Source organism: Cajanus cajan, chromosome 11, assembly GCF_000230855.2.
Source record: "Cajanus cajan strain Asha chromosome 11, NIPB_CcT2T_4, whole genome shotgun sequence".
Classification (NCBI taxonomy): domain Eukaryota; kingdom Viridiplantae; phylum Streptophyta; class Magnoliopsida; order Fabales; family Fabaceae; genus Cajanus; species Cajanus cajan.
In genome coordinates this window covers 2,806,515-2,833,747 of record NC_138527.1, presented here as the reverse complement: position 1 = coordinate 2,833,747, position 27,233 = coordinate 2,806,515, and the positions used below count along the sequence as shown (strand labels likewise).

The window sequence follows — 27,233 nt, the reverse complement described above, 5'->3', positions numbered from 1 at the left end:
ATTATAATATTCTAAAAAATATATTATTAAAAATAAATCAATAAAATTCGAAATAAGAATAATATTTAGCAATAAAAATCATTATTCATAGTATATTAAAAATTTAAAATAAAAATCATTTTTAAGGTGGGCCGGCCTATTAATAAAAACCACTAGGTTAACTCTAAACCCACTTACTATAAAACTTAAAGTTTTTTGGCCCGGCCCGACCCATTTTCAAGATGGGCCGAGTTAGCCCATAGGTCCCGGCCTACTTTGACGGTTAATCTAGTAGTTGAGTGAGGAAGAATTGAGGTAGTTACTAGTTAAAAACATGAGAACCTAGATTCAATCCTCATTATAATCATCTTTATAATTTTTCTATCTTAAAAAAAAAAAAAAACTTCTAATATAATTGACGCAGGTGAAATTGAATAGTTGTTTAGTTGTGTTTTGGCGGCGAAAACGGCAGAAAAGAATGAAAGGGTGGAGTGGGTAGAGTGGAGATTCACATGATCAGATCATTGGGTGATAGAAAGGTATGGAGGGTAATAGCAGGCGCAGCACATGGGAACAAGGGCACGCCATGCTTCTATTCTACACATTCGTGGGATTCGAATTCCTACGCTGCCATGCTCCAACAAGCTATTCAAAAGCGCGACCCAAACACAGGGAAGAGCCTCCACTGCCACATTCTCAAGCGTGGCGCTTCTCTCGACTTGTTCGCCCAAAACGTCCTTCTCAACACTTACGTCCGTTTCGACTCCTTCTACGACGCTTCCAAACTGTTCGACGAAATGCCCCTCACTGACACCGTCTCTTTCGTCACCCTGGCCCAGGCTTTCTCCCATTCCCACCAATTCGATCGCGCCCTTCACTTGCTTCTCAGGTCCGCATTCCACTTTCTCTTAATTTAGCCAGTTAGTTACCGCCTTATTACGAGAAATTTTATAAATTTAAAGGAATTTGAATTTTTTTAAGTATTTAAATTTCTTTTATTTTAATTTTTATTATTCTTAAAATATTTTGTTTGGATAAGTTAATTTTAATTTTTTAAATTTTAAATTCTTAATTTGGATATGTTAATTTATTTGAATGGTTAGTGGTTAATTTCTAATATTATTTTTTATTAGTGTTATTTTGGTAAAAAGAAAAGAAATAGGTGAGAAATAGAATGGAAAGAAATGAAAAGTGAGTAAAAATAAATAAGAAATATTGTAAAGATTTGATTATTTGGTTAAAAAGAAATATGTGAGAAATAAGTGAAAAATATGTGAGAAATAAAATATATATAACAAGGATAAGAGAGAAATAAATAAATAAAAATAAATAAGAGGGTTGAGTCCACCACCTTTTAATTTCTCATCTTCTTATTTCTCTTTAACTCAACAACTTCACTTATTTCCACTCTTTTATTTCCATTCTTTCCATCCTATTTCTACCCATTTCTCCTTAACCAAACAAGGCATTAAAGACTTAGGAAAAAATTGTCTAGAAAAATATGGAAATAAAAAAATGGTTATAAATTCATGTATTCCCTTTATATATAGGTATATATTCAATTTGGTTTTTTATATTCAATTTGGTCTTTTAATTAAAAAAAAAAATTCTCTCACAAGAATAAAAAATGAAATAAGTTCCATAACTTATATAAGCTCTCTTGTTAACTTTTCCAAAAACTTATATTTAAGTTGTGGATAAGCTAGTTTCATTTTATGAAAATGTTTATTTTATTTTTTTCTACTTAAAATGCTTAAAGAGAAGTTTATTAAAACAAACTCTTAATTAGTTATTAGATAGGTTTTGTTTGGATAAATTTTTTCATATTTACTTATAAGAGATAACAGTAAATGCACCGAGAAAATACTTTAAGATACCAAGATCTTTTATGCCAAAAGCTGCATGTAGACTCCCTTTAACAAAGTCAAACTCAGTTAGACAATCTCCAAACAACAAAACATCATCAACATATACTAAAATGCCAGTGAAAGAAAATGTATTATGTTTTAAGAAAAGAGAATGGTCTGCAACAGAGTGAGAGTAGCCCAGATTCGGTAGAAAAGTTGATAGCTTCTCAAACCATTGTCTACTGGCTTGTTTGAGCCCATAGAGAGACTTGGTGAGTTTGCAAACTTGATTAGGACCTGTAACAGTCATGCCTTGTGGAACAGTCATGTAGATATCTTCCTTCAAATCCCCATGGAGGAAAGCATTGTTCACATCAAGTTGGTGAAGATGCCATCCTTTAATAGCAGCTAAGGCAAGAAGGACTCTAATGGTGGTTAGCTTGGCAACTGGAGAAAAGGTGTCCAAATAGTCTAACCCTTCAATTTGAGTATATCCCTTTGCTACCAACCGAGCTTTGAACCTTTCTATGGTGCCATCAGATTTTCTCTTTACCTTGTAAACCCATTTATTACCTATGGGAATCACTCCTGGAGGGAGTTCAACAATCTTCCATGTTCCATTGAGTTCAAGAGCTGAGATTTCAGCTTCCATGGCCTTTTTCCAGTGATCAAACTTGCTAGCTTCAGAAAAGGATTTAGGTTCTGGGATGTCTGACAAACAAGCACTATAGACAGCATGTGAAGGTGACAAAGCATGGAAAGAAACATAAGACTCTATTGGATAAGGAATACCTGAATGATGTTGCTGGGAAGAGATGGATGTATTACAGTGATAGTCTTGTAAATATGTGGGCCTTGTTTTATGTCTGAGGGATCTCCTGCAGATTATAGTGGGTTGTTCTTGGTTTGTTGGTGATGGAGAAGAAGCTGTGGGAGAAAGAAGAGTAGGAGATACCTCAGTATGTGAAGATGAAATTTCGGTGTTAGCTTCCTCTGGCTGAATAGGATCTGAATTGGTGAAAGAGGTGGGTGAAAATGGTATGGAGATGCATTGTGGTGCAGAAAAATCTCCTGGTTGTGCAGCATTTAAGACATAAGGAAAAACGAGTTCTTCAAATTGCACATTTCTAGAAACATGTATCAACTTTGTATTTAGATCATAAACCATGTAACCTTTCTTTCCTGGTTTATATCCAATAAAAACGCATTTGTGAGCTCTAGAATCAAATTTTTTTCTATGAAGTGAAATGCTAGAAATGTAGCATAGACACCCAAAAACCCTCAAATGTTTTAAATCAGGAAGCTCACCATATAAAATCTGATAAGGTGATTTTGATCCTAAAACTTGGGTTGGAACTCTATTAATTAAATGTACAGCATGAGTCACTGCAAAACCCCAAAAAGATTTTGGCAAATTTCCTTGGAAAAGAAGTGCTCTAGCAACATTTAAAATGGTTTGATGTCTCCTTTCTACTCTACCATTCTGTTGTGGAGTTTCTACTTGAGTTTCTACCTGCAGATTATAGTGGGTTGTTCTTGGTTTGTTGGTGATGGAGAAGAAGCTGTGGGAGAAAGAAGAGTAGGAGATACCTCAGTATGTGAAGATGAAATTTCGGTGTTAGCTTCCTCTGGCTGAATAGGATCTGAATTGGTGAAAGAGGTGGGTGAAAATGGTATGGAGATGCATTGTGGTGCAGAAAAATCTCCTGGTTGTGCAGCATTTAAGACATAAGGAAAAACGAGTTCTTCAAATTGCACATTTCTAGAAACATGTATCAACTTTGTATTTAGATCATAAACCATGTAACCTTTCTTTCCTGGTTTATATCCAATAAAAACGCATTTGTGAGCTCTAGAATCAAATTTTTTTCTATGAAGTGAAATGCTAGAAATGTAGCATAGACACCCAAAAACCCTCAAATGTTTTAAATCAGGAAGCTCACCATATAAAATCTGATAAGGTGATTTTGATCCTAAAACTTGGGTTGGAACTCTATTAATTAAATGTACAGCATGAGTCACTGCAAAACCCCAAAAAGATTTTGGCAAATTTCCTTGGAAAAGAAGTGCTCTAGCAACATTTAAAATGGTTTGATGTCTCCTTTCTACTCTACCATTCTGTTGTGGAGTTTCTACTTGAGTTTCTACCTGCAGATTATAGTGGGTTGTTCTTGGTTTGTTGGTGATGGAGAAGAAGCTGTGGGAGAAAAAAGAGTAGGAGATACCTCAGTATGTGAAGATGAAATTTCGGTGTTAGCTTCCTCTGGCTGAATAGGATCTGAATTGGTGAAAGAGGTGGGTGAAAATGGTATGGAGATGCATTGTGGTGCAGAAAAATCTCCTGGTTGTGCAGCATTTAAGACATAAGGAAAAACGAGTTCTTCAAATTGCACATTTCTAGAAACATGTATCAACTTTGTATTTAGATCATAAACCATGTAACCTTTCGTTCCTGGTTTATATCCAATAAAAACGCATTTGTGAGCTCTAGAATCAAATTTTTTTCTATGAAGTGAAATGCTAGAAATGTAGCATAGACACCCAAAAACCCTCAAATGTTTTAAATCAGGAAGCTCACCATATAAAATCTGATAAGGTGATTTTGATCCTAAAACTTGGGTTGGAACTCTATTAATTAAATGTACAGCATGAGTCACTGCAAAACCCCAAAAAGATTTTGGCAAATTTCCTTGGAAAAGAAGTGCTCTAGCAACATTTAAAATGGTTTTGATGTCTCCTTTCTACTCTACCATTTTGTTGTGGAGTTTCTACAGAAGAAGTCTGATGAATGATGCCTTCTTCTTGATAGAAAGAATGCAAGAAAAATTCAGTCCCATTGTCTGTTCTTATTGTTTTGATTTTGCTGTGAAATTGTCTATCAACCAATTTTGAAAAATTTCTTAGTGATTGTTCAGTCTGAGATTTATTTTTTAAGAGAATTAACCAAGTATACCTACTGTAATCATCCACAATGGTTAAAAAATATCTTTGATGATTTACAGTTTGTATACTATAAGGGCCCCATAAATCTAAATGCAATAATTCAAAAGGTCTTGAAGTTTTAGAATTACTAACTGAAAAAGGTAGCTTCCTCTGTTTGGCAAAATGACAAACATCACATACATGCTTGTGATTACAATTGTTTATGAAGGAATACAATTCTGATAACATGTTTAGCCTAGACTCAGAAATGTGCCCAAGTCTAAAATGCCACAAAGCATTAGGAGAATAGGTAGAATTGTGTGTTGACGATGTGTTGATTTGTGAAGGATTTGTAGTAGGTTTCTGGCAAGTCTTGATCAAGTAATACAATCCATCAACTTCTTTAGCAAAACCAATCATCCTCACAGACTTCGGATCCTATATGAGACAAGCATTAGGCAAGAAAGTAATTGTACAATGTAGAGAGGAGATTAGTTTAGACACAGAAATGATGTTTAAGGAAAAATCTGGGAGATATAAAACCTGTGTTAAAATTAGGTGAGGATTTAAAAGGACCTTACCAGAATGTGTTGCTAGAACTGTGTTACCATTTGGAAGTTTTACTGATATAGATTTTGATTTCAATGGTTCTAAGAAGGTGAACAAGGATTTATTGGAGCAAATGTGGTCTGTTGCACCCGAATCTAATATCCAGGTGCATGAGGTTTTGGAATCGGCTAAACAAATCAGAGAAGTTGGTTTACCTGAGTTTAGAGTCAGATTGGAAATTGGAGTAGTGGTTAAAGCTGCAACCTGATTGCTTCCTGAAGAACTAGCAGGGTTAGAAGACTGGATAAGGGCCATGAGAGCCTTATACTGCTCTGGTGAGAACTGGGAATGCTGAGGCATATCTGAGTCTCTATTTGATACTGCATCATCTCCACTTCCTTCCGCTGATCCAGACATCACGCTATTTGTGTTGCTGTATCCATTTCCTTTTCCTTTGAAATTGTTGGGATATCCATGCTTTTTGTAACAAGTGTCTACTGTATGCCCTGTCTTGCCACAAAAACTGCAGAGCTTAAAATTGCCTTTATTACCAAATCCGTAAGACTTAAATCCTCCTTTTCCTCTGCCAAAAGATGTTCTCCCTTCCATAGCACCAACAAATGTTTGTTCCTCAACATTATTGTTGCTGCCAATTCTTCTTTCATGTTGTAAAACTAAGGATAAAGCCTTATTAACATTTGGAAATGGTTCCATCATTAGGATTTGTGTCCTGACTACATCAAATTCTTCATTCAGCCCACTCAAAAACTTCATGATGCAATCTTCTTCCTTGAAAAGCCTACCATTCTTGCTAGCAACACATACACATTTCATATGACAAACACAATCTGGGAGAGGTCTATAATTGTCTAATTCATCCCATAATGTAGTCATTTCTATAAAGTAGTGTGCAACAGAGTTAGTACCTTGTTTCATTGCCATCAACTCTTCCTGTAACTCGAAAATCCTTACTCTATCTCCTTGAGAGAATCTGTCCTTTAGAAGCTTCCAGGCTGTAGCTGCCACTTCAACATATTCGATGCTTTGAGAAAGAATTGGATCTACAGAATTCAGGATCCAAGAGAGTACCAAATTATTGCATCTCTCCCAAGCATCGAAACTTGGATCAAAGGTAGAAGGTGCCGGTAAAGAACCATTTACGAACTTAAACTTATTTTTGGAAATTAATGACCGCTTCATAGCCTTGGACCAGCTATGATAGTTCTTCACAGTAAGCAATGGTGAGACCAAAGGTGTTGAGGGATGTTCTCCTGGATGAATGTAATATTCACTGAGGGGATTCAAAGCCGGGTCCGAAGGTGGAGATGAAGACGCTCCTCCACTACCTGAACCACCACCTCTCGCCATGGAAACGATTGAAACCTACAGAGCTCTTGAACTTCAAGAGCTCTGATACCATAACAGTAAATGCACCATAGAAGGAAGGGAATAATCTGTATATTATTCACTCTTGTTAAATGATACAAAACGAAAGGGTCTATATAGCCCACGTATGAAGCAGAAGGCAACAAAGTAGAGGAATGAAAAACGTGCAGCACTAGAAACAGAAAAGGAAAAATAGAATCTAGTTTGTTACACGAGAGAGAAAGAAAATATCCACGATTGAGCATGACTCCATTGAGCATGACTGCATCATGCATGCAATAACTCATCACCATCATTTAAGCTCTATGATAATAAGAGAAAAAAATAATAAGGGAAGAAAATAAAAACATAAATGAATTGAGTTTCTCTCTTATGTTAAAATCAACTTATGCTCTTAACTTTGGTATAAACTCTCTTTTAACTTCTGCAAAGGCAGAGAAACTCAAGTCATTACCTTAATTTTTTTTTTGTCTAAGTACGTAGGAGAAGTTTATCAAAATAGGTTCTTTGTAAAATGAATTGAACTTCTGCCCAAAGCTACATACAACTTCTGCACTTCAGCTTTTGGAGAAGTTAGACAGGAGAGTTTTTATAAAAGTCAAGTGCAAAAGTTAATTTTTAATTCATTTTAACCTGTTATTCTTCCCTCCTATAAATTCTTATGGAAAAGTTTATTCAAGCAAAATCTTGGTTAGTTACTAGTTAGTTAGATTCAACTTTAATCTCTGAGTGTGACCTGTACCTCTTAACACAGGTTGTTCAGAGAAGGATACGAGGTGAACCAGTTTGTTTTCACGACTCTTCTCAAGTTGCTGGTGAGCATGGATTTGGCTGACGCATGTTGGAGTGTGCATGCTTATGTTTATAAGCTTGGTCATCATGCTGATGCGTATGTTGGGACTGCGCTTATTGATGCCTATTCTGTCTGTGGAAATGTTGACGCTGCGCGTCAAATTTTTGATGGAATTTGTTGTAAGGACATGGTGTCTTGGACTGGGATGGTGGCTTGCTATACTGAGAATTACTGCCATGAGGATTCATTGCTACTTTTCTGCCAGATGAGGGTTACAGGGCTTAAACCGAACCATTTTACCATTTCTGCTGCACTGAAGTCCTGTCTTGGTCTAGAATCATTTGAGGTTGGGAAAAGTGTTCATGGATGTGCTTTGAAAGAGTGTTATGATAGGAATCTTTATGTTGGCACTGCGCTGCTTGAATTGTACACCAAGTCTGGAGAGATTGCTGAGGCGCAAAAGTTTTTTGAAGAAATGCCGAAAGATGATCTTATCCCTTGGAGTCTTATGATAGCTCGGTATGCGCAGAGTGACAAAAGTAAAGAGGCTCTGGAGTTGTTTTTCCGTATGAGGCAGTCATCAATTGTCCCCAATAATTTTACGTTTGCTAGTGTGCTGCAAGCTTGTGCATCTTTGGTTTTGCTGAATTTGGGAAAGCAAATTCATTCTTATGTTGTGAAAGTTGGTCTTGACTCAAATGTGTTTGTCTCAAATGCTCTCATGGATGTTTACGCCAAGTGTGATGAAATTGAGAACTCCGTCAAATTATTCACGGGATCAACAGAGAAAAATGATGTAACTTGGAACACTATAATTGTTGGTTATGTTCAGTTAGGGGATGGGGAGAAAGCATTAAATTTATTTTCAAATATGCTTGGATATTACATAGAGCCAACTGAAGTGACATACTCAAGTGTTCTTCGTGCCTCTGCCAGTTTAGTGGCATTAGAGCCAGGGCGTCAAATTCATTCCTTGTCTATTAAAACCATGTATAGCAAGGACACTGTAGTTGCAAATTCGTTGATAGATATGTATGCTAAATGTGGAAGAATCGATGATGCCCGGCTAACATTTGATAAGATGGACAAACGAGATGAAGTTTCATGGAATGCTATAATCTGTGGATATTCTATACATGGGCTGTGTATGGAGGCTCTAAATTTATTTGACATGATGCAACAGACGAATTGTAAACCTAATAAACTTACTTTTGTTGGTGTCTTGTCTGCATGTAGCAATGCAGGGTTGTTAGACAAAGGACAGACTCACTTTAAGTCAATGTTACAGGACTATGGCATTGAACCATGTGTAGAACATTATACTTGCATGGTATGGCTTCTCGGGAGATTAGGTCAATTTGATGAAGCAGTCAAGCTCATTGGAGAAATTCCATTTCAGCCTAGTGTTATGGTGTGGCGTGCATTACTTGGTGCTTGTGTTATCCATAAGAATCTTGATCTAGGTAAAGTTTGTGCGGAGCATGTACTTGAGATGGAGCCCCATGATGATGCAACCCACGTACTTCTGTCAAACATGTATGCCAATGCAAGGAGATGGGACAACGTTGCTTCTGTTAGGAAAAATATGAAAAAGAAAAGGGTGAAAAAGGAACCAGGCTTAAGCTGGGTTGAGAAACAAGGTGTGATTCACTATTTTTCTGTGGGAGACACCTCTCATCCTGACATCAAACTAATATGTGCAATGCTTGAATGGTTAAACAAAAAAACCAGGGAAGCAGGATATGTTCCTGATTGCAATGTTGTTTTGCTTGATGTGGAGGATGGTGAAAAGGAACGGCTCTTGTGGGTGCACAGTGAAAGATTAGCCCTGGCTTTTGGACTGATTCAAATTCCGGCTGCGTGTTCTATTCGTATCATTAAAAATCTTCGGATTTGTGTAGATTGTCATACTGTTATAAAGTTGATATCAAAAATTGTGCAGCGAGAAATTGTTATCAGAGATATAAATCGGTTCCATCATTTTCGGCATGGCATTTGCTCCTGTGGTGACTACTGGTAACTGATGTAGTCAAGTAGGGTACAGTGACAATTACGCATAGGTTTATAACATTTTTTAATTACTTAGTTTTGCCTATAGAAGGCAGCAATTGTACCGCATTGTAGAATCAAGTTATGAATGAAATTTTGGTGAATTGTTAGTGCAACTCTTCCTCCGGTGCGTGTGTGGAGCAATATATATATATATATATATATATATATATATATATATATATATATATATTTTGTCCTTCATTCTCGTTTCCGTTGTGCATGTGAGTGGGATTTTATTTTATCCCACTGATATCAATTGGCTACAGAGCTCGAGAGCTTGGTAGTTGAACGATTGAAAAAAATATATTGATTGTGTGAGGAGCAAAAATGTTCTTACTTTGACAAAGGAGGGCATCAAGAAGGAAAATAGTAAATGGAGACAAGGCAATTTTGGTCTGATAGGCGGGAGGCAGAGGTGGAATTAAAGGACATGAATGTATAGATGGTTTATTACAAAATACAGGATAAGGTAGGGGAAATGGGGAGCTAGAAGGAGAGGGTGGGTAGGAGTGGAGGTTTAGATGGCGTAGGAACACTGCTTGATTGAGAAAAGGAACTAATAGGTAATATACATAACACTGTCAACTTAGTGGGAGGTTAAAAAGGCGACAATGGAATCAAATCTTTTGATTCAATGAATGATTGTAAGGTCTATTTTGGGACACATGGAGTCGATTTGGTGCGTTCAAGATTGATTCTCTTGTTAAAATAATGTTTAGTCAACCGAAGTCACATCTTGTATGTACATATTAGTCTTTGGTTATCAATTTTAAAATAATGTATTGATCATGTATGTAGACAAAGAAAAAAAGATGATAAGGAGGTGCACATGAATGCTATACTAGTTTAATTACTTGATATGCAAAATCGACATACATGAATTTGATTTATAAGTAGGAATGTTGGTCAAAACCGACTCCATTATTGAGAGGAACAACACTTCCATATAAGGTATTCAACATAGAATCAATTTTGTTGGAAATATTTTGCAAAAATATAGAAAATTTGGATCTTGTAGACAAATTGAAATTAAAATTGAAAACAGTAAATTGTCATTAAAATTCATAGAAGAGAAGAGGATGCTTATGTATAGATTTATAATCACTTTAAATTTTTTAACAAATCTCCTATTAACAATCTTATTTGTTGAAATTACATTGACTAATTGAAAACAAAATATAAAAGATGAAACTGTAACAATAACAAATATCCTATATTAAATTTAATAAAAAATCAAAATTCAAATAAAGAAAAATCTCATAAATTTAACATCTCTCCTTGAGATTTGCGTTGAATATCTTAAACTTTAATTATGAACTCGAAAACTTGATTTCAGAAGTGTCATGTCATCAAGTTGTTGCACATCTATTTCTTGACTTAAATCATTATCATCATAATCATTCAATTTAACTTCTCTTGTCTTTATGTACTATTTGCTAGGATTTGCCATATCAAATATATCTTGCATAAAAGTGTGACCAAATCTTCCATGTCAAACATTACTCTCATCAATTTTAGCAATAAAATCATGATCTTCAACTAAATCAAATTTCAAATAAAAAATTTGATCATCTCAATCTTTGCAATCTTTAAACCATGTTAATCCATGATAAAACAATAATTCTCTTTGAAAGAGATTCCATATTCATTCCTTAACATTTGTGAAACATTAAGAAGATTTTGATCCAATTATGGAATGAAAGGAACATCTTTGATATTATCATACCTTTCTTAGTTGATATAAAAATCATTCCTTTTCCATTGGGTTGCACAATTTCACCATTTTCCATCTTGACTTTTGGTTTAGTTAATTTGCAATAGTGGTAAAAAATGATAAACTGATCATGTGACTGATGCAACCACTGTCAATGAATCAAGTATTCAATTCATGTGCATTGAGTTTTTGAGATTGATGGCAAGGCTAGGAGGAGTGAAAGATGAACCACTCCTTGACTTCACCAAGTGTAGGATCCTCTTCTTGGAGACTTGAACCGAACGGATCGAACTTGTTTGATGGATGAACTCGAAGTAAGAAAGCCTAGGCTAGAGATGGAAGTATCCTAGCTTGAAGGCTCAAAGGATTGCTCACTTCAAAAGGTAGGAACTAAAGGAGTTTCCTAGGGTTTTGAAGGCAATTCTCTCACGGTGACTTTTGTAGGAATTAGGCTGAAAAATGTTCAGAAATTTCATATATGCAAAAGTGATTACAAAGTGTGAGGAGGGAACTTTTATACACCCGGAATTAGGAGACACTTGGCGCCAATGTGGAGGTTTCACATGTGGCGCCAAGATTTGAATTCGAATTTTGAATTTGAATTCAAATCTTAATTAACACACATGTGTAAGACCGGATCCCATGGGTGCTAGGTGTATTTAGGTTTGATTTAATGTGCATTTAGGGTTGAATTTGAGTCACACATGTTCAGCCAAGATGGCGCCATCCATGTGACTCAAAATGCAACTTAAATGCAAACTAAATTAAACCTAGTTTTGCCTAATTCTCTTAAACTAGTAATCCTCCTTAAATCCTAAAAAAATGACCTAAATACAATGGTCAATGAAATACAATGAATAGAAAAATTATAAGAAAGAGAATGAGCCCAATATTGGGTGTCAAAAGCCTAAAGGCCCATGAAGCCCAATTATAAGCCTAAAGTGCACAAACCCTAATCTATGGTCAAATACAAGACCAAAACAAAATAAATCCCTATTCTATGAATATGCAATAAAACATGATGTCAAACAAGTAAAGCCCAAGTGAGGAGCACCCTAGGCCCACCAAGCCCATTGGGCTCACTAAGCTCTGAAGCAGTCAAGTCTTCAAGTAATCTCCTGGCCATAGCTCTAGTGGTTGGACCCTTGGTCCATGCTCTTCCATCATTCCCTCCCTCTTGAAAAGGATTCGTCCTCGAATCTGAAGACTCTTCCTCATCATCACTAGCACCTACAAAAGGTTTTAGATCACTCACATTAAAAGTAGGGCTAACTCCATAATCAGAGGGTAAATCAAGCCTATAAGCGTTATCATTGATACGCTGTAAGACTTGAAAAGGACCATCTCGTCTAGGACTAAGTTTGGACTTCCTTTGTTTAGGAAAACGTTCTTTTCTTAAATGAAGCCAAACCCAATCACCTTCCTCGAAGATCATAGTTCTTTTGCCTTTATTGTTTTGTTTAGCATACTTCTCATTTTAGAGTTGGATATGAGTTTTAATCCTTTCATGTATTTTCTTAACAAATTCAGCTCTTGAAGCACCTTCCTTATGAATGAAATGTTCAACATTAGGAAGGGGTATCAAGTCTAAAGGGGTTAAAAGATTAAACCCATACACAGCTTCAAAAGGAGAAATATTGGTAGTTTTGTAAACTACCCTATTGTAGGCAAATTCAATATGTGGCAAATACTCATCCCAAGATTTGTGATTGCCCTTTAAAACTGCCCTAAGCATAGTAGACAAAGATCTATTAACTACCTCAGTTTGTCCATCTGTTTGAGGATGGCAAGTAGTTGAAAAGAGGAGTTTAGTTCCTAGTCTTGACCATAAGACACGCCAAAAATGGCTTAGGAACTTGGTATCTCTATCTGAAACTATAGACTTAGGAAGTCCATGGAGTTTAACCACATCTCTAAAGAAGAGTTTTGCAATGTTTCTTGCATCATCTACTTTGTGGCATGGAATGAAATGAGCCATTTTACTAAAGCGGTCCACTACCACAAGGATAGAATCCATTCCCCTTTGGGTTCTAGGTAAACCTAGCACAAAGTCCATGCTATAATATCTACCCAAGGGGTTGAAGCAACAGGTAAAGGTGTGTATGTACCATGAGGCATCACTTTGGACTTGGCTTGTAAACAAGCCAAACATCTAAAACAATGCTTTTGGACATCTTTTAGCATATGGGGCCAATGAAATCTTTCTTTAAGCAAACTAAGGGTTTTATCAACACCAAAGTGTCCCATAAGCCCACCTTCATGGCTTTCTTTAATCAATAGTTTCCTAATGGAACCTTGGGGTATACATAATTTTCCTTCTTTGTACAAATACCCCTCAGCCATATAGAAACCATTGAAAGCTTTTTGTTGGCATTTTTGATAAATATCACCAAAGTCAAGATCTTTTTAGTTGGACATTGAGAAGCTATGTGGCCCCTCCCAAGACATTTAAAACATTTGATGTCACTAGTTTTACTACTAGAAGTGACAACATTTTTATTTTTATTTTTATCTTTTTCTTTTTCTTTTTCTTTTTCTTGACCCTTATTAAAATTTTTAGAAGAGTCATATTGACCCTCCCTCTTGTAGTCCTTCTTGATATAAGAGTTAGTTTGAGTTTTTCCTTTAAAAGAATTTTTTCTCAAATGTTGTTGTTCCACCCTTATACAAAGTTGGACCAAATCATCAAGGTCCCTATAAGGGAGTAACTCAACCCTATCTCTTATATCAAAATTAAGACCACTTAAAAACCTAGCAATGGTCAATCTTTCCTCTTCCCTTATCCCAGCCCTCATGAGATACAACTCCATCTTTTGTCTATACTCCTCCACACTCATGTTCTTTTGTTGGAGTCTTTGGAGCTTATCCATAAGCTCCCTACTATAATAAGAAAGTATGTGCCTTCTTCTCATAGCACTCCTCAAATCATTCCAATAAGCTATAGGAGGGTCATTATGAAGTCGCCTTTCTCTAACCAAGGCTGTCCACCAATACATAGCTTGTCCTTGAAAAGCTAAGGTGGCCAAGGGAAATTTTCTTTCCTCACCTACTTGATGACAAGTGAAGATTTGCTCCACTTTCATTTCCCAATCTAAGTAGGCATCCACATCTTCTTTTCCATGAAAGTAAGGGAGATCAACCCTTGATTCCCTAACTTTGGGTTCCTTAATGACTCTTCTAGGTATGGGTTGGTAATATTCATCTACATTCAAACTACCCACATCCTCTTGGCTTGTGGAGCCATTGGAACTCTTAGTGGAACTCTTTTGACTTTTTCTCTTAAGTTTTTCCAAAAGTTTTTCTTCTTGTTTCTTAATTTTGTTTATCTCTTCCTCAAGAGCAATAAGTTGTACTTCTCTTTCAATCTTTTCTCTTTCTTTTTGAAGTACCTCTTGTTGTCTCCATAGTTTTAGTGCCTCAACCTCCTTAACAATTCTAGAAAATTTTTTAGGAGATTCAAGATCACTATCACTTTGAGAAATATGACTCGTGATTAAGCAATAAGAAGTTTATATGCTATGCAAAAGAGAAAAAATATTTTTTATATTTTCTAGGAACAAAAATAACACTTGGAAGTCTAAGTGTACAAATTGCACTATCAAGGGAAGTGAGCTACTAAGAGCCACTTAATAACCAAGCCTTTTCAAGTGGAAATCACTAAACTCTCTTGTGGTATTTTTAATTCCCCAAAACTTTTCACAAAGATTTTTATGTTGAATGTTTTCACAATTGTTTTTGAATGCTAACTAAACGTGAACAATTAATCTCTACACAATGCTAGTCGAAATAAGGCAGCAAAGTAAACAATTTAAAGATCAAACAATTCAAAGGAAGCAAGATTAAGCAACTATTCGTTTTGCCCTAAGTGGAAGCTTGAAACATATGAAATTTTCAAGCCACTTCCACTAGTACTACACGTGAGTGAGCTACCAAGGGTTAGATATACTTGACCATCTTCTTAATACTCCCTCCAAGCTTTACAAATTGGTTTAAAATACAAGAGAAATTGCAAAAATTTAAACTAAACTAGAAACAAATTTGTGGCAGCTTTAGTGACCAATTAGTGACGGATTTGCTGTCCAATTTTTTTAACACTTGTTTAAATGTTCTAATCCGCCACTAATCCTTGATTTTGGTTGCTCCTAGACCCTGCACAAATAACACAACAAAGTGATGAATGTAGGTTTCTCACAAGGTCAATGGAAAGATCACTCTTGTGAAGGTAGGTTTAGGAAATTTTGGTTACTAAATTAGGTCAAATTTCAAAGTCTTTTATGACCAATTCTTTTCCTACTTTTTGTTGAGTCAATGTTTGGTCCTTAAGCAAGGATTTGAGGCCACTTCCAGCACAGAATTTTTAGTCAAAGAAAACTAGACAAGCAACAAAAGCACAATTTAACAAGCTTATACCAAAATTAAAGAATAAAGTGTTTAAGACAAGACTCAAAGATAGCCAAAAATGAAAGCTGAAAAATAAGACTCCAAAGAAAGCTAGCACACAATTAGGAAGGTTCATAGATAGGAACTAGAGTAGATTAACAAAACAAATTTTTTTTGGAAGTAATTGAACAAGTAGAAACAAACTAGTAGTCCAAGAAAATTTGTGGAATCAAGTGTATTTTCTTTAAGTTGTTCTTCTCGGCTTTTGATTCTATATTTTCTTTATATTTTTTTTTATTCTTTTCTTTTTCTGAATTCAAATGTATATTTCAGAGAAGATACTTGCCTTTTGATTTCAAATTTCTCACAATTCCAAAGTATAGAAACCGGATCTACTAGAATGACAAATTTCAAGTGAAAATTGATGAACTAGTGCACTAGTTTTAAGCTTTAGATTGGATTCTTTTGTTCTTTTTTTTATAAACTATTTTGAACAATAATGCTCTGTATTTTCTCTATTTTCCAGCCACCAAACTCTTAAAATTTGAATCCAAAACATATAGTGCACTAGAAGCAATATGAATCACTTAAAATTTTCAAGTTACACAAAGTTGTTTCAAGAACATTATGGAAAGTGATTTGAAAACTTAAGTACACAAAGGAAACCTAACACTAAGAATTCATCAATGATCTAATGATGAACATGAACTCAAATATGTAAAACAAAAGCACATATAGGTAGGCACAAAGATTATAAGCAAAAACCGTGACCAATAATAGACAAAAACAACACAAAAGAAAATTAGGTTAAACAAGCTATTATAGGAATTATCAACATACAAAGAACTACACATAACCTTCTAAGACCACTACTAGAAAATTGTAAAATAGCGACCGAAATTAGCGACCGAAATTTATCAGTCGCTATTTAGCGATTGTTTTAGCGACCGATTATGAAAAATACGACTGATTTAGCGACCAAATAAGTCATCGCTATAAAATCGGTCGCTATTTCGGTCGCTAAATTATAAATTTTGAATTTTTTTAGCGACGAAAATAAATTCGGTCTCTATTTCGGTCGCTAAATTATAAATTTTGATTTTTTAGCGACGGAATTTAATTCGGTCGCTAAATATTAGTTAAAATTAGCGATGGAATTGAATTCGGTCGCTAAAATAGTAGTTAAATTTAGCGACCGAGTTCAATTCGGTCGCTATTTCGGTCGCTAAATTATAAATTTTGATTTTTTGTAGCGACGAAATTGAATTCGGTCGCTAAATATTATTTAAATTTAGTGACGTAATTGAATTTGGTCGCTAAATTATAAATTTTGATTTTTTTTAGCGACAGAATTTAATTCTGTCGCTAAATAGTAGTTAAAATTAGCGACAGAATTGAATTCGGTCGCTAAATATTAGTTAAATTTAGCGACAGAATTGAATTCAGTCGCTATTTCGGTCGCTAAATTATAAATTTTGATTTTTTTTAGCGACGGAATTTAATTCGGTCGCTAAATAGTAGTTAAAATTAGCGACGGAATTGAATTCGGTCGCTATTTCGGTCGCCAAATTAGAAATTTTGATTTTTTTAGTAAGAGAATTGAATTCGGTCGCTAATTTAGAAATTTTGATTTTTTTAGCGATGAAATTAAATTTGGTCGCTAAATATTAGTTAAAATTAGTGACGAAATTGAATTCAGTCTCTAAATCAGAAATTTTGATTTTTTTAGCGATAGAATTAAATTCGATCTCTAAATATTAGTTACAATTAGCGACATAATTCTATTCGGTCGCTAAATATTAGTTAAAATAAGCAATAGAATTCTATTCGGTCGCTAAATATTGTTAAAATTAACGAAAAAATTCGATTTGGTCACTATGTAAAACTTAAAAAAAATTATAAATTGCTTAAAAGTGATGATAATATTGTTGTTGAGTATCAATCCCATTTTCTTTTTTTTTGTAAGAGCAAGATATTAATTTATATTAAAAAAAATATTTATATGCACTCCTACATAATTAATACCAATAGTTATTTATGTGAAAAAAAATTTAGAGGTTTTTTTTATGATTGAATTTTTAGGCAGTTTTTTAATTAGAGAATATGAATTTTAAAATTTCTTATTTATTTTGATCCATATTTATAATATATATTTCTAACTTATGATAACTTTATTTTTAAATAAATTTTTATATTTAAATTTTAAATTAGTATTTTATTAATGGTTGATAATTAGAAAATAAAACAAGGATAAATACATTTTTTGAATTTTATATCTTAGATTTAAGATGAATAAATATATTATAAGTTAATTAATAATTTATTTAAAATGTTAAAATTTAATTTATAAAAATAATATTTTAAAAGAGAGGGGTTATAATAACATCGGTATAACTTTTACTAAGTATTACATAGCTCAATAACTTTATATTAAATGTGAATTTTATAAATTCAACCATTAGATTAAAAGTTTTTTACTCTTAGATCATATATACAGAATCTTATATGAATTCAAGATGATTTGATACTTCATCCTTGTAAAACAAAATTGACGTAATATATACATTTCAAATAAAATATGAGCACTTTGATTACTTTTAAGTTGTTTAATTTTAACAAAAAATGATATAAACATATAAAGTGATATGAACTTTCAATCTATCGGTTGGATTTACAAAATTCACATTTAATATAAATTTATTGAGCGGTGTAATACTTAGTAAAAGTTATGTCAGTGTTATTATAACCCTTCTCATTTTAAAATATATAAATTATTACTTAAACTTTTAAATTTATAATAAATAATTTAAATTATATCATAAAATTAATTTTAAATAGAAATAAGTAGATTATTAATTATAAAAGTAAGTATATATATAAATAAAAATTAATTAAATATAATATAATTATTATTATTAGTAATATAATTATTATATATATTATTATATATTTGCAACAGTCCGGATATACCAAAATGATAAGGATCAAAAAATATTATAAGTATGAGATTGGATAGTTGAGGATGACTTAAATGAATTAATTTGTACTACTTATACTAACAACATGCATTTACTTTTCGGTAGCTTATCTCATAAGAACTTCACAGTTAAGCGTGCTTGACTTGGAGTAATATAGGGATGGGTGACCATCTGGGAAGTTTCCAAAAATTATGTAATTAAGGACAAAACATGCTAAAAACTTAATTATTGTGAAATAAAATCCTTAAGAGGCCAAATATGAGTGGTTCATAGCGACCAAATTTGCGACGTTTATAAAATTTAATAAAATAAAAAATAAATATTTAGCGACCGATTTATTCGGTCACTAATTTGGTCCCTCATTTCAACCATTTAGCGACCAAATTAGCGACTGAAATTTTCGGTCGCTAAATAGCGACCGAAATTTTTTCGGTCGCTAAATAGCTTAGCGACTGATTAAATTCGGTCGCTAAGGTAAATAGTGACTGATTTTTGCAAATAGCAACCGATTTTTGCAATTTAGCGACCAATTTTGGTGGTCGCTAAATTGCATATTTTTTGTAGTGGACAAAACAATGGATTCAAAAATAAAACTAATGCAATGTAATGAAGTCCAATCACGGACACATGCTAAGGAATGAAAAAGACTCAAACAAATACAAAAACGCACAAGCAAATATGACCTAAATGTATTGATTGTGGAAAGAAATTCAAAATACAATCAACAAATGGATCTATGGATGAAATGTTTTCAAAATTTTATAGATCTGAAAGAAACTCAAAATATGACAAACAAGAACACCAAAGACACAAAAACAAACGGTCCAAACTCAAGAACACTTATCTCCAATGAAGAACCTTGCTCTTGATACCAAAATTGATGGCAAAGCTAGGAGGAGTGAAAGATGAACCACTCCTTGACTTCACCAAGTGTAGGATCCTCTTCTTGGAGACTTAAACCGAACGGATTGAACTTGTTTGATGGATGAACTCGAAGTAAGAAAGCCTAGGCTAGAGATGAAAGTATCCTAGCTTGAAGGCTCAAAGGATTGCTCACTTCAAAAGGTAGGAACTAAAAGAGTTTCCTAGGGTTTTGAAGGCAATTCTCTCACGGTGACTTTTGTAGAAATTAGGCTGAAAAATGTTCAGAAATTTCATATATGCAAAAGTGATTACAAAGTGTGAGGAGGGAACTTTTATACACCCGGAATTAGGAGACACTTGGCGCCAATGTGGAGGTTTCACATGTGGCGCCAAGATTTGAATTCAAATTTTGAATTTGAATTCAAATCTTAATTAACACACATGTGTAAGACCGGATCCCATGGGTGCTAGGTGTATTTAGGTTTGATTTAATGTGCATTTAGGGTTGAATTTGAGTCACACATGTTCAACCAAGATGGCGCCATCCATGTGACTCAAAATGCAACTTAAATACAAACTAAATTAAACCTAGTTTTGTCTAATTCTCTTAAACTAGTAATCCTCCTTAAATCCTAAACTAATGACCTAAATACAATGGTCAATGAAATACAATGAATAGAAAAATTACAAGAAAGAGAATGAGCCCAATATTGGGTGTCAAAAGCCCAAAGGCCCATGATGCCCAATTATAAGCCCAAAGTGCACAAACCCTAATCTATGGTCAAATACAAGACCAAAACAAAATAAATCCCTATTCTATGAATATGCAATAAAACATGGTGTCAAACAAGTAAAGCCCAAGTGAGGAGCACCCTAGGCCCACCAAGCCCATTGGGCCCACTAAGCTCTGAAGCAGTCAAGTCTTCAAGTAATCTCCTGGCCATAGCTATAGTGGTTGGACCCTTGGTCCATGCTCTTCCATCAGAGATGCTATAAATAAATACTCATCTTCATCATCATTTTTTTCTTCAATCACATTTGCTTGTTTTTCTAGTTGTTTAGGCTGATTCTTCTTTAATTTGTAATACTTTTCACTGTGCCTATTTTTATTGCAAAAATTATAGTGAAAAAGAGGTTTATCTTTAAACCAACAATCTTTTTCAACATGGTTGGTTCTTTGGTAATGAGAACAAGGAAAAAAAATTATTTTCTTGAATTTCAACTTTTCCTGTTATTATTGAAAGTTGGTGACATTCCATATTTCCTTCCATTGTGCTTTGCTCGAAAGGCACCTTCAATAGTTTCATCACTTCTAATGGAGACTCTTTGCTATTGTTTGTGAAGCTTGCTGGTTAATTTAGTAATTGTGAGAATTTACAAATCATAAGACTCTTCAATTGTAGAAACTTGCTTCAAATCTTATAGACACCGAAACCATGATTTGTTTTTACAACATTTTGATCTGTAAATGATGTTTCACCAATAAATCGCATTTGGTTCACAACAGCCATTAACCTGCCAGAATAATCTAATCTTTGATGGATTCATTATCCTTCATCTTCATCAATTCAAATTTTCTCTTCAATGTGAGAAGCATAACAAATTTGACTTTGCTACTGCCTTCAAATTCATCTTGAATCTTGTCCCATACCTGTTTAGGTGTTTCAAGTCCATGATTTTAGTAAAAATATGATATGCAAGTCTTACATGTAGGCAAGTGATGACTTTATCTTTCTTCGACTTCTCCTCATAAGCTTTGATTTGTATAATGGTTGGATTTTCTCTCATTGGTGGTGGATTAGTTTCAAAAATTATAATGTTTCTGTAAACTTTGAGATCTTAAAACAAATTTCATCTTAATGACCCAAATATGATAATTTTCATTATTAAATATTGAAATTGTAGGTGAATTGGTGAAAGCAGACATCCTTGTACTATAATAGCTTGAACAATAAATCACTCAATTTAGCCCTCAACCTACATTGTGTTTAGCACTTAATAAATTTTTTTTTTATCACAACCCATAGGAAGCAAACTCGGATACCAATGTTAGAAATAGTGTGAAAAATATATTAAAAAAAAAGATCTTGTAGACAAGTTGAAATTAAAATTGAAGATGGTAAATTGCCATTAAAATTCATAGAAAAGCATGCTTGTGTATATATTTATAATTAATTTAAAATTCTTAACAAATCACATCTACTAACAATCTTTTTGTTGAGATTACATTGATTAACTAAAAACAAAATATAAAAGATAAAATTATAATAATAACAAATATCCTATATAAAATTTAATCAAAATTCAAATAAAGAAAAATCTCATAAATCTAAAAAAATTCCATCTTACGTCAATTTGAACAAAGGAGAATCCTACCACCGAATGGTCCAAGGATATGTATGTAATCAGGCAAGCAATAAAAGGAGACTGTAACACCCCATTTTTTCTTATTTCAATTTTATTTTATTTTAATTGAGGGTATTTTGGTAATTTTATAAAGGAGATAGGGGTGATTTAGTAGCTTGGAACGGGCTGTTCCGAAATTGGAACAGGCCGTTCCAAACTACCAGTGAAAGTGTGAGTTAATAGCCCAGAACAGGCCGTTCTCAAGTTGGAACGGGCCGTTCCGGACTATTAATTTTGCCTTTAACCCTAATTAGGAACGGGCTTGGAACGGGGCGTTCCCAAAATTATGGTCGTCGGGTGTAATTAGTGCACACCAGAACGGGCTGTTCTGGTTTTGGAAAGGGCCGTTCTGGATGTGATTTTTAGCCATGTTTTAAGGGTCCGGAACGGGCCGTTCCGGATTTGGAACGGGCCGTTCCAGATTTGGAACGGGCCGTTCCGGCGTAAAAAGCCTATAAATAGAGCTGTTTGCCACTCCCAAAAGGCACACCTCTCATTTCTGATTTCTTTTCTTCTGCTCTCTCTTTTCTTTCCTCTATTTTCTACTTCAGACCGAGGGGAACCCAGCGAGGGAGATCAACCAGATCTAGTGTAGATTCAGCTTCTACATATCTAGATTAAGCTTCTTCATATCCAGGTACGGGGGAAAAGGAAATTATTTATATATAGAGTTACATAAGGGAATTGGGTAGAGGAAGAACTCCTTAGGATTATGAGTAATTTTAGAATTATTTCTGTTTGAAGAATTATTGACATTATTTGATTATGTATATATTTAGGACAACAAATATATGATTTGTTTGTAAAAATGATGCTCTAGGAGAGAGAACGAAATTATAGAAAAGTGCCTGTAGGTTAGGTTTTGGAAAAATTGGATTATTTATGTTTGAGGAATTAATTATACCATTAGATTCCGTATGTGTTGAGGATTAGAAATATGTATTTAAATTGTAAGAATGATGATCCGGGAGAGAGAACGAAATTGTAGAAAAGTGCTTGTGAGCTAGGTTTTGGAACAATTGGGGGGTTTTACTGTTTATGCTGAAATTATATTAAATTGCTAATTCTATTGATTATTATACTAATTTATGAATATCATTGTTATATTATTTGATAAAAATTGATGATTTAAATGTGAATTGCTTGATATGTATGAAACCCATTATTTTGGACTTATCTGATATGTGTATGGAATTGAACTATGAGATGTTGTGTGGAATGTGAATGAGATGTGGTTGTGGTTCTTCACACCTATGACCAGGGGTGAGCACGGCCCGAGATTGTTACATGAGTATCGTGACCTTGGTTAACATGTCAGGGGTGAGCACGGCCCTAGGTTAGGGGTAACGTGACCTTGGTACAGTGTTATATCATGGGTGAGCACGACTCTGGATTGTTACGTGGGTATCGTGACCTTGGTTAACATGTCAGGGGTGAGCACGACCCTAGGATAGGGATAACGTGACCTTGGCACAGTGTTATATCAGGGGTGAGCACGGCCCGGGATTGTTAAATGGGTAGCGTGACCTTGGCATAGTGTGAAGTGCAAGATTTGTGATGATTGGTGTGATTGAGAATTATGACGTGATGACAATGCATGATTGATTGAAATACGATATGTTGAAATATTTACGAATATTAAATAATATATTGTGTTTTCTTATGTGCTATATATATAGATGTTTTCTTTTCTCACCGTGCGATTTGTGGATATTTTAGGTGAGGAAGATCTGGCTACGAGTGGTATCTAGAATGCCAACGGTTGAATTGTCGGGATGCTCTGATATTGTGACATCGAGGCAAAAAGGATTTTTAGAACATAGGTTTTTATTGTAAATGTTATTTTGAAAATAATTTGAAAACTCTTGCGTTTCATTTTTTGTTATTGTGGTTATTGAAGGATAATTTTTAAGATTCTCATGTGAACCCTTATACCGAAATTGAAAAAAATTATTTATAAGTTTTTATTATTACAATATATATGTTGGGGTAGTAAGGGTGTCACAGAGACAACCTAACTGAGCATGTATTCTTCAAATGTAATTATATTATTATATTTTGTAAAGAAATTATGCTTGGTTTGGTGTAGAAATAACATTTTATATATAATTACCAGTTGTTGAAAGAAAAAGTCACTCCTTCCAATATTTAGGGCCGATTATATAATGACGTAAGTTTATATATAATTATGCTTGATTAAGTTTATTGTTTACTTATAGTATAATTGTTAGCTTTTCTGGTGATCAGAAAAGTAATGGCAGGAGGTAGGAACGACCGTGCAATCGCTGATGCTTTACAAGCGATGGCTCAGGCTCTTGGTAATATGAACCAACAACCAGAAATAGATTGGTTGGAGAGATTCCAGCAAAATAATCCGCCAAGCTTCCGTGGGGGTTATAATCCTGATGGAGCTACTGACTGTATTTTTGAAGTTGAAAAGATATTCCAAGCTATAGGATGTCCTTTGATACAGAAGGTGACTTTGGCTGCCTTCATGCTTTCTGGAGAGGCTGGCATCTGGTGGCAAGGTGCTTTACAAAGAATGATAGCTGCAGGTACCCAAGTGAATTGGGAGAATTTCAAGCGGCTCTTCTTGGAGAAATACTTTCCCCGAGATGTGAGACATAAGAAACAGGTGGAATTCCTTGAATTGAAGCAAGGAGATGATTCTGTGGCTGAGTATGTGACTAAGTTTGAAGACTTGGTCAGATTTTGTCCCATGTATGATGGCGTGGACAATGAGGAGGACAAATGTGTGAAGTTTGTGAGTGGTCTTCACCCTGAGATTAAACAAGTTTTCAATTATCAAGGGATCACTCACTATCATGAATTGGTAAACATGTGCCGAGTATATGATGAGGACAACCATGCTAGGGTAACTTATTATAAGAGTGGAGGACCCATGAGGAATAATAAGTTTGGTTCATCTAATAGGAGTAAACCTTACACCAAGTCTGCTGGGGACTCAAGTTCTAAGGTGAATAATCAAGGTTCTGGGCAACAAAGAAGCCAAGTTCCCACGGCTAGCCAAACTTCTAGGGGAGGAAGTGTGGGTTCTGTTTCACACAACAACTGCTACAATTGTGGGAAGCCAGGTCATAGGGCATATGAATGTCCGTTACTTAGAGAAATAACGTGCTTCAAATGTCAAGAGAAGGGACACAGAGCTCGTGATTGCCCCAAGAACAAGATAACAGAGGTTGAAGGGAGTGCTAGCAAACCTCGAGCGACAGGAAGGGTGTTTGCCTTGAGTGGTGCTGAAGCTTCACAATCCAAAGACTTAATCCAGGGTATGTGTTTCATCAATGGAACTCCTCTAATTGTTTTGTATGACTCTGGTGCGACTCACTTTTTTATATCACATGCGTGTGTGTCCAAATTAAAATTTCCTGTTTCTTCCTTGTCTTTTGAGTTACTAGTATAGACACCAACTAGTTGTTCAGTGTCTACTTCTGATGTCTGTTTAAAATGTCCTTTGATTATTGAGGGTAGAGATTTCATGGTTGACTTAATTTGTTTGCCTTTAAGTCAGCTAGATGTTATTCTGGGGACGGACTGGTTATCTTCCAATCATGTCCTTTTGAATTGTGCTGATAAATCTATTGTCTTTGGTGAGCCTGTTGAAAAAGTGAGTAATGATTATTTGACTGCCAACCAAGTTAAGGTATCTTTACAAGAGGATGCTCAAGTGTACATTTTGTTAGCTTCTTTGAATTCGGAGAGTAATATTTTGGTGAATGAACTACCTGTTGTATGTGACTTTTCGGATGTCTTCTCTGATGATATGTCTAGCTTACCACCTAGAAGAGAAGTAGAATTTTCCATAGACTTAGTACCAGGAACAGGACCTATTTCTATTGCACCTTATAGGATGTCACCCGTAGAGTTAGTGGAGCTTAAGAAACAAATAGAAGACTTGTTGGAGAAGGGGTTTGTGAGACCTAGTGTATCACCTTGGGGAGCACCCGTACTCTTAGTCAAGAAGAAGGATGGTAGCATGAGATTGTGTGTAGATTATCGCCAGTTGAACAAGGTGACCATTAAGAATAAATATCCATTGCCTAGGATAGATGATCTTATGGACCAGTTGGTGGGTGCTTGTGTATTTAGTAAAATTGATCTTAGATCGGGGTACCATCAAATTAGAGTTAAGGGTGAGGATGTACCTAAGACAGCATTTAGGACTCATTATGGACATTATGAGTATCTAGTAATGCCTTTTGGTGTGACGAATGCTCCTGCAATTTTTATGGATTACATGAACCGAATTTTTCATCCGTACTTGGATAAATTTGTAGTTGTCTTCATAGATGACATACTAGTTTATTCCAAGACTAAAGAGGAACATGAGGAACACTTAAAGGTAGTACTTCAAACCCTCAGGGAGAGACAACTTTATGCCAAGTTTTCTAAGTGTGACTTTTGGCTAGAGGAGGTGAGTTTATTAGGACACGTGATTTCAAGTGGGGGTGTAGCAGTAGATCCATCTAAAGTTGAGGCGGTGCTTAAGTGGGAGACACCTAAGTTAGTTAGTGAGATTAGGAGTTTCCTTGGATTGGCTGGATACTATAGAAGATTCATAGAGGGATTTTCTAAGTTAGCATTACCCTTGACAAATTTAACTAGGAAAGGAGTTGTGTTTGTATGGGATAGTAAATATGAGAATAGTTTCCGAACTCTTAAGGAGAAGTTGACTAGTGCACCTGTTTTAGTGTTGCCTAACCTTAGTAAGACTTTTGTGGTTTATTGTGACGCTTCTAAGATGGGTTTGGGTGGAGTGTTAATGCAAGAGGGAAAGGTCGTATCGTATGCATCTAGGCAATTGAAAATACATGAGAAGAATTACCCCACCCATGATCTTGAATTAGCAGCTGTGGTATTCACACTTAAGATTTGGAGACATTATTTGTATGGTTCAAAATTTGAGGTGTTTAGTGATCATAAGAGTCTTAGATATTTATTTGACCAAAAGGAATTAAATATGAGGCAAAGGAGATGGTTAGAGTTCCTTAAGGATTATGATTTTGATCTTAGTTATCATCCGGGCAAAGCCAATGTAGTGGCTGATGCTTTAAGTAGGAAATCTTTGCATTTGTCTTCTCTTATGATTAGGGAGATGGACCTTTTGGCTCAATTTAGAGACTTGAGTTTGACTTGTGAGGTGACCCCTAGAAGTGTGAGATTAGGTATGACTTGGGTGACTAGTGAGTTGTTGAGGGAAATTGGAGAAGCACAGTTAGTAGATTCATTTCTAGTGGCTAGACGTGATGCTATAGGACAAGGTGTTGGAGGAGAATTTACCTTGGGTGTAGATGGAGTGTTAAGATTTAAAGACCGAGTGTGCGTGCCTAGTGACCCTACAC

General features: G+C 34.8%; 1 protein-coding gene across 1 annotated transcript; it reads left to right on the top strand.

The window, feature by feature from the left end:
* Positions 1-9,641, top strand: LOC109816802 (Tetratricopeptide repeat (TPR)-like superfamily protein). Its single transcript, XM_020381927.3, has 2 exons — positions 1-868; positions 7,438-9,641. The coding sequence occupies exons 1-2, from the start codon at positions 492-494 to the stop codon at positions 9,494-9,496; spliced, it is 2,436 nt and encodes an 811-aa protein (XP_020237516.1). The 5' UTR covers positions 1-491; the 3' UTR covers positions 9,497-9,641.
* The last annotated feature ends 17,592 nt before the right edge of the window (positions 9,642-27,233 follow it).